Genomic DNA, 19459 nt, shown 5'->3' with positions numbered 1-19459 from the left:
TCTAGGTAGAAGTATTCCCTGCAAGCTGTTTATAAAGAACCATGGTCTTTTGATTCCTTTATGCTTTTTTACTTATCTAAAATTTTGATAATTTTTACATGACTATGGAATCAAAGCAAATATGAACTAGAAGTGTTGCACAATTAAGAGACCAGTATAATAACTTCTGAAACTGACCCTTTACTATTCTCTAGAAAGCCATAAAAATCAATTTTATAAGAATGTGATACAGGGCTGCTTTTAGTGTGCATTGATGAAATATAGTGCCCACATCATATGAATACACTGAAAAATATGTAAAATAACTGTTTCAACTGTAATGCCTGTAACAGCCACATGCAAGATTGGTTTTAATTAGACTGACTGTTGCTTGTCGGTGCTTAAAATTCTTTAGTAGCTTAAACCCAGCTGAAAATGCTCTATGTATCTCAATCCAATAAGAAAAAGAAGTTTGGCTTTCAGCCTCCCTATTTACTATTACAAAAGCTGTTAATTTTATTAGCTATATGTAGCACTCTATTGCCCGAGACAGTAGTTTCATGTTATGAAAGTTGCTAGTAGAGATTTCCAGACATAGGTTATGAGTATCTGATTTCTGCTAGAAGTTGAAAGGAATTGCTCACCTCATTGTTGTAAATGCTTCTCAAAGTTTTTACAGCATAGAAATAGAAAAATGCATAGATACATCACACAGGTCTGTCTCCATTTGTAGTGTAAAAAACCAAGCTCAAAACCTGTCACCATGGGTTCTCTAGGTAGCATGAACATTTCATAAGTTTTGAGTTCATCACATATCTGGTTGGTTTAGGAATCTTATCAACGTGGAGTTTTTTGAGTTATTGGGAATTCATAATATTGTGAAATAATAATTGATGTAAAAATAAGAACAGATACAGAAGTAGTAACAGCTGAACTTGGCGACTTCATTCACTCTCAGATAAATTGAATTTCAGTGCATTTTCTTTCAGTGTTTAAAAAATTAATATTGATAGAAATATTTTGAGGAAAATTTTCTTAATTTCTTAATTGATATATTTCTTAATTGAAAAATTTTTCTAACAGCTTATTCAAAGTGGAAAAGGGGAAGCTATTCGAATCAGGTCAATTCTTCGATCCCTAGTGCCAACTGAAGATTTGGTGGGTATTATAAGTATACCACTAAAGTTGTCAACAGTTAACAAAGGTAAATCAATACTTTCATTCTGCTATTTATCATTCACAAAAGTCTTTTGCCACATCAGCCTTCAGGTGTAAATTAGAGCGGTTTTGTTAGATTTGAAGGCAAGCAGAGAACTGTTCTTCAAATTTTACTTAGATCTGTATCGATTAGAGCTGCTCCAGTAGCACAGATATTTGTTCCTGTGGAGAAGAGAATGTAAGAACATAAGAAATACTTTAAAGGGTCACTCTAATGGGCCAGTACTTTGTCTCCAGCAGTGGCTCTAGAGAGACCACCTCTTTAGGTAAAATATGTAAACTTGCGCTCAGTCCCTTTGTATTTCCACATTATCCAGTCATTTGTGGAATATTTTACCATTCATTTCTAAGCTTTCATTTAAGAGTGAACGACAATTAAATTGCAAAATAATAGGGGTTTTGAAATAATTAAAACTTAATATTCTAAACTATTCTTTTTCAGCATAGGACAAAACTGAACAAGAATATAATTTTCTTTGAGTATGTGATTTTACACATTAAATGTAATTATAATGTCTTTCATTGTTTTGGTGTTACTCGTTTTATCACTTATCTACTCTTAAAAATTATATTGTATATTTGTGTAGATGGCACAGTAAATGAGCCCGACATGTCTGCCACTTTCTGTCCTGATCACAAAGCACCCATGGTACTCTTCTTGGACCGTGTCTATGGTATTAAGGACCAAAGCTTCCTCCTTCACCTATTGGAAGTTGGATTTTTACCAGATTTAAGAGCCTCTGCCTCTCTGGATACAGTACGTATTTCACTATTGAGTTTAGGTGCAGTGGCTGGATGTAGTGGCTCTGTAAATGTAAAAAAATGGAATTTCAAGTCAAAACAGCTTTTTAAAAAGAGGTATTATAGGCTCACTGTAAAAAAATCAATATTAATTCACTTACTATTAATTTATAGTGCATAATTCTGATTATAAGCATTCAGTAACCTTCTGAAGTGTAAAAGTAGTTTAAAATCATTTGATACAGGCTGTAAAATAATACAGTAAGTACATTGAGTATACTGCAATAGGCCTAATGATTGCTTTTATTTAATGTTTGTTTCCAATAATTACACTAAAATCCAGGTGTATGAAGAAATTGAGATGAAAAGTGTTATTTAATGCTTAGTGGAGTTTTCTAACCTGTTTAAAGACAGAAGCTGCATTTTCTTTTCTGCGGCTATTGGTTCAGAGTGCAATGGCGCAAGAGACAGGATGTACATGGATGGCTTGGATTTTCTCCAGTTGAAAAAGAAATTAGTTTAGTCCTCATGTGTATACTGGGAATATCATATTAGCACCCAGCCACTTAGGGAACGTAAGGACTATTACATTACTATGTTTATAGCATTCATATTCATTAACCTTTACCCAGTGTGAAACTAACAATCATTTATTACTTCATACAGGTTTCTCTAAGTACCACAGAGGCCGCTCTCGCACTAAATAGATATATTTGCTCAGCTGTGTTTCCATTACTCAAAAGATGTGCTCCCCTCTTTTCTGGAACAGAGCATCATGCCTCTCTGGTTGACTCCATGCTTCACACAATATATAGGTTATCCAAGGGACGGTCCCTTACGAAAGCTCAAAGAGATGCTATTGAGGAATGCCTGCTTGCTATTTGCCAGTATGTATGACACCTGTTTAGAAGTTAATTTATTTTGTGTTGAATACGTATTTCAACCACTTCTTTCTTGGCTTATAGTGTAGACCTAAGGCTGTTTTATTCTTGCACAAAATAAATGACCAGTGTTATCTCAAGAACTGAAAAGTAGATTTGTCTGTTCGCTTAAGAGGGTCCAGAAGTAGCACAACTTTCTGTGCTATATTCTTCTACAGGTAGATGAGGCATAGTGAGATTCCTTAAGTCCCTAGCAATGTTTTTTTCAAAATACTTCTAATGAGTGTTTTGTATTCCATTATGTAAATTGACTTCAATTTTTTATTTCATTTACACTGAACTGTATGAATGTTGCTAATAGCATCTGCTTTTTTAAATTACAGCCATTTACGTCCCTCTATGCTACAACAGCTGCTGAGAAGGCTAGTTTTTGATGTGCCCTTGCTCAATGAATACTGTAAAATGCCTCTCAAGGTAAATACTTTACTTTCTGTACACTCATCTGGCATAAAACTTTAAAATAAACTGCCGTTGTCTTTTTATTAAAAACAGAATGGGAAGGGTAAAGCAGAGTAAAATTACTTCTGAACTGATAATAATGTTACTGTTTTGTAAAGTCTTTCAAATTAAATGTAATATTTGAAAAATTTTTGAAATTATGCCTAATGCAAACAGTAGACTGATTATGCGAATTTTTATAATGAACTGTTGACTTTCCCGTTGCTCCAGCAGAAGAGTATTTGAATGTATCAATTTAAATGTCAGTGTTATCTTGATATTTATTCTTCTGCTATATGAACTATAATAACTCTTGGTGGGATGCACAGTTCAGGAATGAATTTTGAGTGAAATCTAAGAGACAGGATACAGGGAAGAAAATTCACCTTTTATTTTTGAGTGTTATATAACTGAACTCTTATCTATCCTCTTGTTCTGTAAATGAAGATTTACAATTTTTAGATAACAAATCTTATTTAGAACTATTCTGTCAGGTTTGTTTCACTTTTCTTTTGGGATAAAAGAGCCTGATCTTAGGTCTGTGTCTTCTTGTGAAAGAATTGAAACTCTATCATACTTTAAAGCAGAGTTGCCATATTCACAAACATACTCTGGAACATCACTAATTTTTGACTACAAGTGTGGTGTAGAGGGAGATTTTGTTCCAGTTTTTTAATTTTTATTTTTCCTTCTTATAGAGAATTTCAGTAAAAACTAAAACATCAAGATTCTAGTCTGATACTACAAGAAATTTTGAAGTTTTCCTTGGAATAGGAATTTTTAGTTCTACAGAAGAAACTGGTAGAAATTTGAAATTATGTGGAAAATGTACCAATAATCATATATACTAGCTCTTTAACTTTACAGATTTCCTGTATGATAGCCCTTTCCATCAGTTTTTCCAGAGCTGTGCAATCACAGCCGAGAGGGTGAACTGCAGGTCTCTTTTGCAGTGTTTTGAATAATACTAAAACCATCAGCTGCAAAGGACAGGAGTAAAATCAATTTGAATCTGTAAAACTTTTCATCAGAATCTATCATGTCCTGCCTTACACCCATTTCATTGTCTCTACTTTTATCCTGTGAGCTAGTCTGTACTCAAATGGTGACAATCCTGAAATTTTTCTACTCCTTGTAATCACTGAGAATCCCACAGCGGGAGCTGGAGATAATACAGGCTTTATACTGTCACAATATGGGCTCTGCTGCTCTTCCAAAAAAGAAAAAGAAGAAAAAGACACCATTATTATGAGCCGCAGAATATGAAGAGACAGATACAAATAATACTACTCCTGTAACTGTTTAATATAACAGTTTTTTATTTTGTTAAATACCAATGTTTCACATGCATTTTTATTTCTTGAAAATCTAGCTTCTGACAAATCACTATGAGCAGTGCTGGAAATACTACTGTCTGCCTTCGGGAATGGGAAGCTATGGAATTGCAGCAGAAGAGGAATTACATTTAACTGAAAAACTTTTCTGGGGAATATTTGATTCCTTGTCTCATAAGGTAATGGCTGCAATTCACATTACATTATGGGGAGGATATAAAAGCATTACAATGATACTTAGCTGTGCCAAGATCAGAAAGTTCCTGTTTTAACAGTTGTTTCATCTAATATGGGAGATACAGCAATGAATGCTTTTAATGAACTGAAAAATTGAATACTGAATCTTGAAAGATTCTCTCCAAATGGATGAAATGTCAAATCTTTGCCTGATATACTCATAAGCTTTACACTAGTAATGAGGATATATATACACACATGTAATGTTTAGTTCTCACTGCACTAACATGTCAGTGTTGTCTGCTCTCCTACCTTGGCTCTACTAAACATTTTAAATTACTTTTTACTGACATAAAATTAATTTTAATAAATATAGGCATATGCTTATCAAATTGTTGATATAGGCAGAATAAATTGTCTTTCTTCAAATATATAGTTGTATTCTTTTAGTTTTCTGGCTATTGCCCAGCTGAAGAGATATGATGCAACATACTATGAAATAAACACTTTTCCATTTTTCTCTTACAAAGTGTGATATTGGGACTTTTACTCAGTTTTTCTCTCAGTAAGAATAAGTTGCGTTTCTGATAGGAGAAATGTCTGACTGAGTAAACACTTCTTTGTGCTTGCTTGGGATCAAAATTTAGCCCAATCAAAAAATCAATTTTTACTTTAGGATAATAAAAAATCATATTCATTGTGTCTTACTGAATTTATGTACTCTTTCTAAACAACAGATTTAGATGATTGCTACTCTAGGCATTCTGATTTATAACACGGAAATAAAAATGGTCTCTGTATTATTCTGAAATGACTTTTTAAGGTTTATTTGTATTTGATTTTAGTAACATTTACCCCTCTCTTACTTCCTTCACAAGTGTGAAGAGTATCAGGAGTGCCTGATGCAATCAAATGTTTCCAATTAGTGCATCTTAGATTTTAAGAGATAAATTAACATGGTACATTTGTGCCGATACTGGTGGCTCTCTACAATAGCATTTTCAATTTTCTGTAAATGATTGTTAGCGCAGTGAAAGAAGAGTTGTGTAAATCTGATCTGCTGACCTACAGTATTCTCCACCATTCTTTTTCATTCTAATTTATATTTACAGGTTTGATGTTATTAAAAATAATGAAATGAGCATATTTTTAAATGAAATAGTGCTGAGTGAAAGAAAGGCAAAATGACAATGGCTTCCGCAGTTAAGAAGCTAATTCTGCAGGAACTAGTAATTTTAGAACTAAGGCAGTATTTTAGAGGTGATTATACTCTGTAACTAGGCAAAAAGCCTTGATCCTTACTTTATAGGCCTTCATGGCCCAAAGAAATCTCAAGTTGAACTCATATTGCATGTACCTACACAGTGTCAGCATACTCTTATGTCAATCTGAGTAGTGTTAAGAATATATCATGTTGATATAATGGAAAATAGATGTCACACAGCAATAATTTTGCTCTATGTTTGAACTTTAAATGTGCCTTACTGTTTGTTTGCATCTTCTAATATTTGTACGTGGCTATGGCTGCTTGGATTTCACTAACATTTTGCATGTTTTTCTGTTGGATTTTCCAACCAGTTCCTATCTCTCCTGCAGAAGTATGATCCAGAGCTCTTTCGAATGGCTTTGCCTTGTCTAAGTGCTATAGCTGGAGCCTTGCCCCCTGATTATTTAGACACACGAATTATGTCAACCTTGGAAAAGCAGACTTCAGTGGATCCAGAAGGAAATTTTGATCCCAAACCTGTCAGCACATCAAAGTAAGTAATATCATTCATAGTGATTTCCTTCCCTTAAATATTTTTATACTATTCCTTATTAACATTTTTTCATTTTCTGTAGGGAGGGTTGGCTGGTGACTGACTTGTTAGTGGTATTAGGACTTTCAGAAGTAGTACAGGGATTTTTGCTTCCTTCTGCCAAATACTTCACTGCAGTGTGTCCTGTTTACCAGAGATAAACCATATTCTTCTCAAACCTGAACAGATGTTAAATATTTCCATCTTATGTCTGCAGAGAAAATAGTAAATTCTATATTTATTATGTAGCCTATTGCCTAATAGTTCAAATGTTTGGGATATATAAATTAGAAACAATCATTATTTAGATTGTGCTTATGACAATTTGTACAAGATCAAAAAAATCTGGTGATTCAATTGGCCTGTAGCCCAATTTTTATAAAATCTTTGCTTAATTTTGAGAATTGATCTGTAGAAACATGATATGGTAAATTAAGCAGATCATGTAGGATTATTAGAGATTTGGCCTTCCTAGTAATCTTGTGCTTTTAAAATACAGACTTTATATTCAAGAACTTGAATATTCAAGAACTGAGGATCACTAGCTCAGTCTTGCTATTAAAGTCTTGTCCTTCCATCATTGTGCATTGTGAAACATCCATGTTAATGTTATTCTGTATTAAGAACTAGCAACAAAATTTTCTGTAGGTTATGGTGAAGCAAGTTTTTGTTTCATCACGACTTTCAGTTGTAAAAAGTGTGACTTTTATGTTCATATAGGTTCTCTGCAAATGCCATTGTAGGTATGCCTTTTTTGTGGCATTTCTTTTAAAGAATAGGGAGTTGCCAAGCCAAATTCCTTGCCTTCATTTGGAGGTGAAGCATTTTGATTAGTGCCATATTATGCTGACATTTTTTTTCATAAATCAGACTGCAGTAACTTATGATTGAATGACCATAACCCTCTTTGCTTACAGCCTTGTACTTCCTGAGAAACTGGAGTATATTGTAAGCAAGTATGCTGAGCATTCCCATGATAAATGGGCCTTTGAAAAGGTAGGAGTTATTTTAAGACTGGCAACTGTCCAGGGCTAGTAAATAATTCCTAGGGTGAATATTGAAATTGAAATTGGATGGTTTGACTGTTAGACCCTTGTTCAGAGTGTATGGATGTCCACATGTTTATTTAGGGATATGTGGAAGAAATCTCTTGCTTAAGAAAATGCATTGCAATTTGTCACTTTTTCAAAGAATTTATTAGGACAGAGACTTGAGGGGACTGAACAAGGGGTGTTTGGTTTGGGAGGCGGGTTTTGTTTGTTTGGTGTCTTGGTGTTTTGTTTTGAGGTCTTTTTGTTTGTTTTGATTTTTTGGGGTTTTTTTGGTTTTTTGTTTTTTTTAAATTTTGTTTGTTTGTTTTAATTCTTTAAAGTAAGAATATATAGCTCTTGGCATCACTTTGCCTGGTAATGGTGCTTCTTGACTGGGAGTCAGAGATTCAATTTTACTGCAGCAGTTCCATGATCTAAGAAAGTACAGCCTAATGTAATTTTTATTTCAGAAAAAGTGGTTGTAGCTTTTCTTTCTTCTTAGCTTTAAGAAGCCTGTTACGTATTGAATTTCTCTATAATTTTCCAAATGCTCTGTCACTGTCATTATTTCTACAGAACTACAAGACAAGACAATTAATTCTTAAATAATTTATTGTAACTATTAATAACAAATGAATAGCAATTTTATGGAAGAGTTGTATAAAATAATTCTCTTGTTTGGGGGGCCTATAAATGCAAATTTGTAGAGAAAGGTACACATACATATGCATATGTAAATATACACAGTTTAATTTGAAACCATAAATTTCAGTTACTATTATTTAAGGTAAAAGATTCATTACAGTTATGTTCTTCAGTTCTTGATCTGTTAATGTTACATACTCTTCTCTGTGTTTCTGACTTCAGCCCCCCCAGAGAATTGAGACAATCTTTTTTGCCTCAGTCTGTCCTGTTTCAATGCATGAGTCCACTTGAAAGGGGCCAATGTAAGTTAGGCTCAGAATTGGCATTGTGAGACCTCCTACTCATAGGTGGCATCTGTTCTGTCTCAGACATGTTTTGTTCCAGTGTGTCCACACATGGATGCACTTCTCCTGTGGCACTGAGCAGCTCTTGCAGTGGGTTAACAGTTTGGTATGATGAAAGAAACAGGCTAATTTGTTCTCACTTGTTTATGTTGCTCTTATTTCAGTGGGTTTTTTGGTTATGTTTTTTCTTTTTCAGACTAATAGTGGATGGAAATATGGTGTTTCACTGGATGAAAATATGAAGACTCACCCATTAATAAGGCCCTTCAAAACTTTAGCTGAAAAGGTAATAGAGGAAATTTCAGCTGCAGCAATATGAAGTAGATTGATTCATGTGCTTCTAAAAAAAAAATCCAAATATATTCTGTTAAATGTCAGGCAGAGGCACAAACTAGAATTTTTACAGTTAAGAATAGGTACATCTTTATGCTGAAGTGGTTTTTCAGTTAATCTTACACTGAGTCTTGTATAATTTGCTTCCATTAGGCATAATGTTCAGTGTGTCTTCATAGGCATGGGCAAATCTGTATTCAAAAGTATCAGTAGCACAGCTTCCACGGATGAGAAATGACTGGCAGAAACTCCTGGGGCTTAATGAAAGTGTAATTTAACATATCTGAAGGCAATTTTGTCTTCCAGAAAGATGGTAGAAAAATGTAAAAAAATGCGTAGGAGATGATTCAGTTGAAAATGCGGAAAAGCATTTAAAGCATTTGAATTTCTTGACTAGGCACAAATGTCTTCTAATTGTCAGAACAGTGAAGTGAATTTGAATTCTGTTACTTATTTTTGCAATGATTCACTGGGAGACACAAGTCAATTACATTTGTCCCTCTTTGCCATATTTTCCCTGTTCAGAAAATAGACATGACAAGAATCAAGAGTGATTAAAGATGTTGAGTTTCCTAAGATTTGTAAATTGCTTTGGAATCTTTGGAGAGGAGCCAAAGCATTGTTGGTTGTTATTTAAGCAATTCAAAGAGAGTTTTCTGAATTGTCTGAAATTAGAACTTTTGAACATAAAAATCTGGTTCTATCCCTAAAAGCTGTCATTTTGAGCAACTGTCAGAAAAATTTTGGTTTATGCTACAACCTGAAATACTTTTATTAAATTGATTTGAAAAGTCTTAATATGGCATACTCAGAATTTTGCCACAAATTTTCAGACTTTCTCTAACACTTTCACTTTCCAAAGGAGTCTTGGAATACAGGCTGTTGCTTATTCTTTTATTGATAGCTGTGTTTATATGAAGAGGTATATAGTTCAGTAACCTTCTGTATCTGTGAGTGGATATAAATATAGGAAGACTAAAAAAAGGCCTTGAGTGATGCATTTGAAGGTACATACTTGCTTAACTACTTCATAGCGCTCATAGTACCATCATTTTTTAAATTTTTTTATGCTGGTGGAATTAATGAGTAAGTTTCCACATCCAATTACATTATTGCTCCAGAGTTCATTGCAGTGCCATTCATTTCTAGCATGTATCCTAGCAATAAATGCCACTAAGAATAAATTTCAAAAAAAACCTTTAAGTATTTCAAAGCTTTTCTCTTGTGTAAAAAGAACTTTATTTTGTCTTCTCATATAATATACAAATATTCTGTAGTTTTGTGGTACGTGGGACTTAACAGAGAAGGACAGAATATTTCTGTTGTACTTTTGCTACTTAATAAATACAGAGAAATTTTGCATTCTTTTCTTCAAAGGAAAAGGAAATTTATCGTTGGCCTGCCAGAGAATCATTGAAAACCATGCTGGCCTTGGGATGGAGCCTAGAAAGGACCAAGGAGGGAGGAGAAGCAATAATACATCAGCGTGAAAATGAAAAGCTCCGTAGCATATCTCAGTCTAGTCAGGTAAGGTATAATGCCTTAAGTTTAGAAAACAAAAGGCCTGTTCATTAATTTATTAATAAATTAGAAACAATTATATCAATTTTATGTCCTTTTAGTGAACAGAAACTTTTTATGGTAGAGTTCTGAGATTGGAAGTCATGTCACTATAATAAACAATAAGCAACACTAAAGAGGGGATTCCAAAAGGCTTTTAAGACCTTGAGGCTATAAGAGACCATAGATATTAATTTTTTTAGAAGAACTGAAGAGCTTTTTAATATAGTCATTCAAAGAAAACAAAGAATTTAAAGTCTTTTATGATAAATAAAACTAGCAGTTCTCTTTTTTTTTTTGGTCAAACAGAAGAGCCTAACATGGGCTTTTGTTAAGATTATAATTATGACTGACAAATGAGATTGTACATTTGATGCTTTTTTTTTTTTTTTAATCTATAGGCAAATTTTTCCATAATTATATATTACCTAGCATTTTGATGTGAGGATAGATTTTTCTCCATTTGTAGATTTCTATAATCCCATGTTGAGATTGGTGTTCAATTTGTCTTGGAGGAGGAAAGCTGTTTAAAATGATGACAGTTGTTGAAGAATTGTTATTGTACCCCTTGAGGTGAATTACACGCATTTGTACATAAATATAGTGAGAGTTAATAAGCAGTGCATTGGGCACAAGTCCTGGAAGGAGTGTGCAAAGGTGTGTCACAAACTAACTCCTTATGTACACTTGCACCAGCACTGATCCTGCGAGCATCAGTACCTGGCACCATAAGTCTGTGTTGGCTTCCTTCCCCAGGACCAGTTTTTGCTTAGGAAAAGCAGCCCCTGAGCACTCCATTACGAGACAGTACTTCACCATTTCTTACCTCTTCAGCAGTCCTCACTCCCTTACCAGAAATTCTTCTGTCTCTGGACTCTCTGCTTCCAGCCAGTTGAATTGCAGTTGTTCTGCAGTTGGGCCTTCTTTCCCAAGAACATGCATGATAAAGACATGATTGAGTACAAGTTTTCAGCACATACCTAACTTGAGTACAAGTTTGAAACCACTGATTTACATGTAACCATTCATATTTAACATGCACCTCTAACAGGTTTTTTGAACTGGAGCTTTCTCACTTAAACCAGTTGAAGACTGTGTTAGTATATTATACTCCTGCTTTTTCTTAGTCTGTAAATTCCCCAAGAAAATAATTTATCTTTTTGTTGAATTGTCTCATCTTTAGCACAGGGTTCCTTCAGGCTGTTCCCACATGGTTCTGTCATGTTTTGAAGGCACATCTTTTGTGTCTCCTGACTGGTCTCCTCTCTTAGGCTAAAAGCTTAGATCTTAGCAGCCTGTCACTTGTTTATAGAGAGATCTAAGTATCTGCAACGACCTGCGTGCTTCCACACCAGCAAACATACTCTCAATCATCCTGTGCCTTCAGTACATTGCCAAAACAATAGGCGAACACAGTTTCTACAAGAAAGTATTAAATTTGGAGTGGTACTACTCTAATCAGATCAATGACAGAGATGTTGTAGTTGAATATTTGGTTCTTTTATCTGAAATTATTTTATCTGAAAATATTTTTTTCCTGCTGCAGGGAAACGGGTATAGCCCAACACCACTTGATCTCTCAAATGTGGCACTTTCTAGGGAGCTTCAGGTTCGTATTTTGCCTATATTATGCTGAAATGAATTAATGTATTTGGTTTTATTATTACCAACAAGTTGAATTTTGTTAGATTTTATGAGTGTATTTGTGACTGTAGTTATGATATGCTGTTAAAGAAAGGTGCATGCTATTTACATACTGAAAGACAAAATTTCTACTGTTCATGCCATTGTTGCTTCCTGAGTTCCCAGAAAAAATTAAACATGAATCTAGGGAAGGGGCAACAGCATGTTATAATGTGTGTTATAATATGTGCTTGTACTGACTTCAAAGAACAGCCGAATACAGAAATCCCACTTAACTATGATCTCTCTTTATCACAAGAGAGTAGACTTTACTCAAGACTGTAAATGATGTAGAACTACAGAATTTTTAGTTGTCCCCTAATCTTGCATCTTATTTTTTCTGATGGTAATGTAGGGAATGGTTGAGGTAATGGCAGAAAACTACCATAATATATGGGCCAAAAAGAAGAAAATGGAGTTGGAAAGCAAAGGTAAGCCACAATCCTGTAAACTACACAAAAAAAAGACAGGGAGAATGAGGGAGAAGAAGCAATCTGAAAGATGACAGTGTAAGACAATAAAAAATTAATAGTTCCTTCTGTACGTGAAGCAGAATAAATCTTACAGTAGAAAAACTTACAGTTCTTTCAACTTACTAAAGGTGGAGGTAGTCATCCTTTATTGGTACCTTATGACACATTGACAGCCAAGGAGAAATCACGGGACCGTGAAAAGGCACAAGAGCTGTTTAAGTTCCTTCAAGTCAATGGTATAATCGTATCTCGGTAAGTTGCACTTTTTTTCAGATGCTTGCTTGCATTCAGTGCACAAACCAGCATGTTAATCTTATCTCACTGCAGACTGGCAGTTATTAACATAATTACCGTTTGGCATATCTTCTATGAATCAGAGTTATTTTTATGTTCAGAAAGACTCTTCTAAAACAGCATATTCAGGGAACATTTTTAATAAGTGTGTGATCATAGTAAATACAAAATGCAACAGTAGTGTAATTAAAAAAGAAAATAATTTAAAATGTCTAAATTAGCAGCCAGCTGTGTCAGTAAGGATCATGGAAAAATTAATTCGAGGTCTGATACTGAACCATATCTATGTAAAACTGCTTTTTAATCCAGTTTTTGAAAAAAATACTGCTTTGAGTTATGTAAAGTAATAAGACAAAGTCGCTATTTTCTATTTCGTGGGCATTAACTTCTACTCAAGCAAAAGCATAGACTTCCTTAATTTTACTGTAACTTGAATGCTGTGTCTCAAAGTGAGGACTTCTTACTGTAGTATGTGGATTTATATGATAGAACTGTGAATTACTATACTATAACTCTCCTGTTTTCCTGTATGTGAAACACCTGAGCACATAGGAAACCTCAATTTGCTGGCATTAAGCATTTTTGTAAACTACATTTTATTAGTGAACAAATTTTCTGTACATGCATAGAATCAGATCTTACCTGTTTTCATTTATTTCTACTTTTCAAGTCTGTGTCCCTACTGAAAGCATACTCAGAAATTTATAAAAATCAATTTTTAGGACCTGCAAAAGGTAACTTTGTTGGCTTCAACAATTAATAACATTTCTAAGAGATGAGAAAACAGTTCTAAGTATACATTTCTGTATTACTACAGAGTAAAATTCTCTCCTGCCATATATGTAGGCTCTCAGCCTGAACCCAAAATGTAGGTATGCCACCAAATATATTTATAATCTCCATAGTTGCTTTAGAGCCATTGAATAAGAAAATCTGGTTTACTTAGTGCAAATGAATGATCTTCTGAAACACCAATAGAATTTGTCAAATTTTGCAGCTGTGTGTGTTTGGGTTAGGAAGTCAGTATTTCAGTGTTTACACACGGGACAAGTCAACTTGAAAAAGCATGTTCAAATTCTCTATTGAGATGGGCAGAGAGTCAGCAGTGATTGTCTGTATAAGGATGAATCAAGATTATCCTCTTTTCAGTGTTTTCTTCAGATGAATATATGCATATATATATATATATAAACCTTTTGAAGTACTCATTGCAATTATCACATTTCAAGATGTCATTCTTGAAAATATTGGACTATTCGTTAAAACATAGGAATTGTTTATAATTGGAAACATACAGGCGGAACAGCATGTGTACATTACATATGCCATCTGCCTCTGTTTTTGGGTTTTGCTCTTTGTTGAGAACATTTTTGAAACACTTTGTGTGTTTATGACATACAGATGAATCTCAGACCTTACTTAACTACATATTAGAAACAGTATTTCGTTAAGCACCTTTAAATCTCTGCAAGATCTTTGGATGTTGTCTTTTTAACTTCACAGACCTACCAACATCTTTCAATATTTAGCAAAGTGCATGTAATCTCTTAGGAACCATGACTTCTTATAAACTCAAGAAGAAAATATTTAGTGACCTCGCTGAGTATGCAGATAAATTCTTAGTCTCCTTTGTGAGAGTGGGGCAGCAGAAGATGCCTCTCAAGTGTACATAGCTGTTAATTCGTACTAAATATTTTGATTGTACAGGTGATAAATTAATAGGGGGTCATCAAAGTATATAAACTAGAACTCTTGAAATAGAATTTTTTTTTTCGCCAAATTAAACTATAAGATGGGAGGTTAGAATCCTACCAAATTTGTGTTTTAAAATGGAATTGGAACATCTTCCTTGGTTTTCTGATGGTGTTCCCCCAGACTATAACGGTTCCTTTCCTCTTAACTGTGTCCTGACATGATCAAGAACATGTATTTTATTATTAGATTTTTTTATTGTTAAAATTTCTGCTGCATCAACCTTCTCCCAGAATTACTTTTTTTTGCTTGGATTTCTCTCATAGCTGTTTTTAAACTGTTAGTCTAATCTTCCATTTTTTCTGCCTGATTTACTCCCACACTGGTGGTAAGGGCTCTCAGTACAAATGATCATTTTCTTATACCACAGCAGTGAGTTCAACAACTTCCCCTTTTTCTTGTTCCTTTCTTGCTTTTACCTCAGTGCCACAAACTACCAGTTCCTTCCTTCTTCCCTACTTCTGACACACTGTTCAGCTCCTCTGTAGTCTCTGCATGTCCTTTGGCCAGGTTATTTTCTCTAACTGATAAAGGCTACTATTTGAAGAGTCTGTATAGAAGCAGATGAAGTAGCCATTATGGTTAAGCAGAGGTTTTCCTTAATGTCACTCAGTTACTTCCTCACTTGATAAAGCACTTAGATGTCCCAGGTGTAACTGACCATCTATCAATGGAAAATCTCAAGCAGAGTTTAGTCTTTTTAATATTGTAATAAAGAGACTATGAAGAAGTTGCAAACTAAACAAATGTATAAGAGAATTTCAAGGAAATGAAGATGAAAGAATTAATGACTTGTGAAAGCAAGTACGTTTGAAAACAAAATAAATTTAAAAACGTATAAAATTAAGTGACTTCAAAAGGATAATTAAAAAAAAGTCCCTGTTCTTGTCCTGGATGCCAAGACAGAAGGCATCATTTGCAGTTTTGTGGAATGAACCCTTCCTTAGCAATGAATTGGAGAGTTTGGCTACCCTTCAGAGAAGCTTTGATGGTCTGGAGAAATGGGCTGACAGAAGTCTTATAAGGTTGAGCAAAGGTAAATGTGAAGTCCTATACCTGGGATGGAATAATCCCAGGAACAGGGAAGCTGAGCTTGAGAGCACATGTACAGAAAAGCTCTTTGAATTGTGCAAGCTGAACACGAATCAGGAATGCATCCCTGTGGTGATAAGAGCTGTGTACTAGGCTTTATCAGCGAGTGTGTTCTGCAGGTTGATGGATCAAGAGATTCTATCAGGAGTATGTTGTCCCGTTTTTGATTCTGCAGTGCTAAGGAAGACATTGAGAACAAAGTTGCTCAAGTGGGAGGCCACTGAGGTGCTCTGTGGATGGATGCCAATGTCATGCCAGGAGAGGCTCTGAGGCCTGCTTGGATTTTTTTCAGTTTGAAAACAGAAGGCTACAATAGGATTTGCGACTGTCTTCAACTGCTTCCTGCTAGGTTATAGAGAAGATGAGGTCAAACACTAACCCCTCAAAAGTAATAAGTTGTAAAAGGAAATTCCAGTTAGATATATGAAAATATTTCACCATTACTTTTTCATGGTAAGGGTGTTCAAATATTATAGGGTCTCCAGAGTAATTTTGAAATTTTGATCTTTGAACCTACTCAATACATTATCATACAAGGTTCTGAGCGACCTGATCTTTAATATCTTGTATGTACCAGCCATGATTTAGGTCATGAATTTATCTTAAAGAATGAATAATACATGCCTCCTTAGAAATTATTGTATACTGTTGAAATCTTTCAGATACTTCAGTAATATAATAGTTTGTAACTTAACATTTAAGTTTTCATTTAGTAGTTGAAGTCATTTTGGCTTCTTTCCTTCATAATATTAAAGGATAAATGAAGTTTAACAGTGATTAATAAAATGAAGGGTAGTACTTGGGGTGATTTTATAAAGATGCAACTGCTGACTTCCCAAACACTTGGCACTTAAATGTGCCAGCAGCAGAAATTGAGTGACCAGTGCATTACTTTGTTGGATTCAGATGCACCCTGGCTTTTTCGTGCGATAAGATAGCACTCTAAAGTTCTTATCCTCAAATATATATATTTTGGATACTTTAATCATAATCTATTATACCTCTTATTAAAGTCAGTTAGTGTTTCTCTATTTCTTCTTAGGTAGTTGATAACTAAGAGTTACCATGGTAATTTTCTCCTTCTTATGACAATTTACAATAATAAAAAGATAAGGCATGAAATGCTTCATAGTACTGCCATCATTTGTACTGCTGCCATCATCAATGCTACTTCTCTTAATCCTTTCTAAAACAGGGGCATGAATGACACAGAGTTGGATGCTTCATCCATGGAAAAGAGGTTTGCCTTTAAGTTTCTGAAGAAAATTTTAAAATATGTTGATTCTGCTCAAGAGTTTATTGCGCATTTGGGTAGGTTGCAGATTTTATTTTAAAAATATAATTATTGATATTTGGATTAATAGGTTTACATTTGTAGTGATCACTGGTTTTATTGCATTTAAGAAACTTAAATAATATCCTTTGATTTGCAGATTAAATTATTGTTTGTAACTAGCTAAACTAGTTTGTAACTATTATTATTTGTAACTAGTTAAACAGCTTCTGGTCTTTTATTTTTATTTGAGCAAAACAAATTTTGCAAGTCTATCTGAAAGATCTATTGTGTTATTTATTATTAGACAGCTTCTTATTTGTGTCTGCCTTTATTGTATCCTTGCAGAAGCTATTGTAACCAGTGGAAAAACTGAAAAATCTCCACATGACCAAGAAATAAAATTCTTTGCTAAAGTGAGTGATTATTTCAAGTAATGTTCATATACATTCCACTACACAGAATATGTAAATTTGTAATGTTAGACTTCTTTTCATATAATAGAAATAGATCTTTTCTGTTTTTTAATGATAACTAATCAAACTGTTACCAAATATTTTGAAATATCTTCAAAAATATGTCAGTATATTTGTTGGATTCAGATATTTCAAAACACTTCAATGTATCTGTTTCTGTATGAGAAGGAACATAAAAATTAAAAGGCACCTTATTCATTATATGATATTAAATGCTCTCACTGAATATATAAATTTTATCTGATTTTTTTTTACTACAAGATAGCACTGAAGTGCATATCATCTAATTAGCAGAAAGAAATATTCCTATGCAGTATTAGATCCAAAGCAGATATCTGTGTAACTCTGTTGATTATTTATGCGATTTTGAATAAAATTGTAAGAATTTAGGTTTTAATTTGCATGAGTTTGTGTCTGAAAAAAAAATACAATTGTTACAGAACTAAAATTCTTTTAATGAGCGTTGAGCAATCAGAGCATTACTGCTATATTTACCATTGTTCTCTGTAAAAAATGCATTTTGTATCTGTATTTCTTAGGTTCTTTTACCATTAGTTGATCAGTACTTTACAAATCACTGCCTCTACTTCCTGTCTTCTCCAACAAAAACCCTCAGTAGCAGTGGATATGCATCAAATAAGGAAAAGGAAATGGTAGCAAGGTAAGTAAAAAATTAAGATGTCCTCAGCAGGGTTTTATACAGATAACTAAAGGTCTCTTCTTAGGTTAAAGAGAAAGAGATGGTTCAAAAGCACACTTTCCTCAGCTGGAAAATGAATATTTTATTCTGTATGAGGATGGTAGTGAGTGAATAGAATTTCTCATTTTATTATTCCTTATTACATATATATATATATATATACACACATACACATAATTAGAGTTAAGTATATATCATAACTATTTATTTTAAAATATATAATTATAGATGATAACATTGAAATACCAATCAACTATTCGGTGAGCAATGGAATTACTTAGTGTCTGATGGGGTTCTGTTTCATTGTTGGTGGCAGTTTCTGGTTGAAGCTTTTTTCACGGTTCATTTAAATGGTCTCACATTTATTTAAATTTTCATCTATAAAAAAATGTTAAAAATACCATGAGGCAGCTTTTTAGGTGGAATTGTGGATTCTATACAAAATCACTTCTGTCCCTGCACAAGTATTACTGGAATTTAATAATTATTGCATGTCTGTTCTGTTTGGATGGAATCAGCCATTTGACACAAAGTTATTCTAGAAAACTCCGTTAAAAATACCTTTTAAGTTATAACGTGCTACCTATATGAAAATATTAATTTCTCTTTTCTGCAATTAAAATGTAAAAATAATATTGAATTATATTTAATAGTGTTTTAACTATTACTGCAATTTATTAATTTGCCAGGTTTTTTTCTTGCACTTGAGGTGTGCTGCTGGTTATATTCTTCTGGAAATTTTGTACTGTAGTATTTCAAACTGGTTTACTCTCCTGCTTTCTTAGCTTAGCTGTCAGTTTCTCAGATTTCTTTTACTTTCCTTCACTGCATTGACCAGAGTTAACTGCTTTTTCCAGTGGAAAGTAGATAAATTTGAAAGTAAACGTTACTTACGTGTTATTACATAAGATCCTATTACATAAGGCCTAGGACTCAACTTCCTAGATTCCATTCTTCAGTTTATCTCTCAACACATTTTTGCACTTCTTTAAATTATTATCACCCTTTGCTTCCATCTTTGTGGGTGGTAGTCCTTGTGTAGCAGTTGTGTGTAAGAGTGGTAAATCCCCAAGATTCTGCTTTACTCAGCTCTCAGATATAGACTAATGGGCAAGATAGTCCTCCAGGAGCTGGGAAAGTCAGCTCAGCTTCAGGAGGATGGAAGTGTCACTTAAT

General features: G+C 33.9%; 1 protein-coding gene across 9 annotated transcripts in view; it reads left to right on the top strand.

Moving 5' to 3' along the window:
* Positions 1–19459, top strand: part of RYR3 (ryanodine receptor 3) — a 201631-nt gene that overhangs the window by 120123 nt on the left and 62049 nt on the right. For all 9 annotated transcript variants that reach the window (XM_082283494.1, XM_082283492.1, XM_082283493.1 and 6 more), the window contains exons 46-60: positions 1063–1183; positions 1785–1954; positions 2605–2825; positions 3203–3293; positions 4690–4830; positions 6425–6588; positions 7545–7623; positions 8844–8933; positions 10358–10507; positions 12087–12149; positions 12579–12654; positions 12825–12948; positions 17030–17145; positions 17456–17523; positions 18123–18244. In XM_082283494.1, the coding sequence (XP_082139620.1) occupies positions 1063–1183; positions 1785–1954; positions 2605–2825; positions 3203–3293; positions 4690–4830; positions 6425–6588; positions 7545–7623; positions 8844–8933; positions 10358–10507; positions 12087–12149; positions 12579–12654; positions 12825–12948; positions 17030–17145; positions 17456–17523; positions 18123–18244 (1796 nt within the window). The remainder of the gene's footprint in view (positions 1–1062; positions 1184–1784; positions 1955–2604; positions 2826–3202; positions 3294–4689; positions 4831–6424; positions 6589–7544; positions 7624–8843; positions 8934–10357; positions 10508–12086; positions 12150–12578; positions 12655–12824; positions 12949–17029; positions 17146–17455; positions 17524–18122; positions 18245–19459) is intronic.

Source organism: Coloeus monedula, assembly GCF_965178545.1.
Source record: "Coloeus monedula genome assembly, chromosome: 6".
NCBI lineage: Eukaryota > Metazoa > Chordata > Aves > Passeriformes > Corvidae > Coloeus > Coloeus monedula.
Note: the sequence above shows the minus strand (reverse complement) of the source record. Positions and strands in the feature narration are given on the sequence as shown.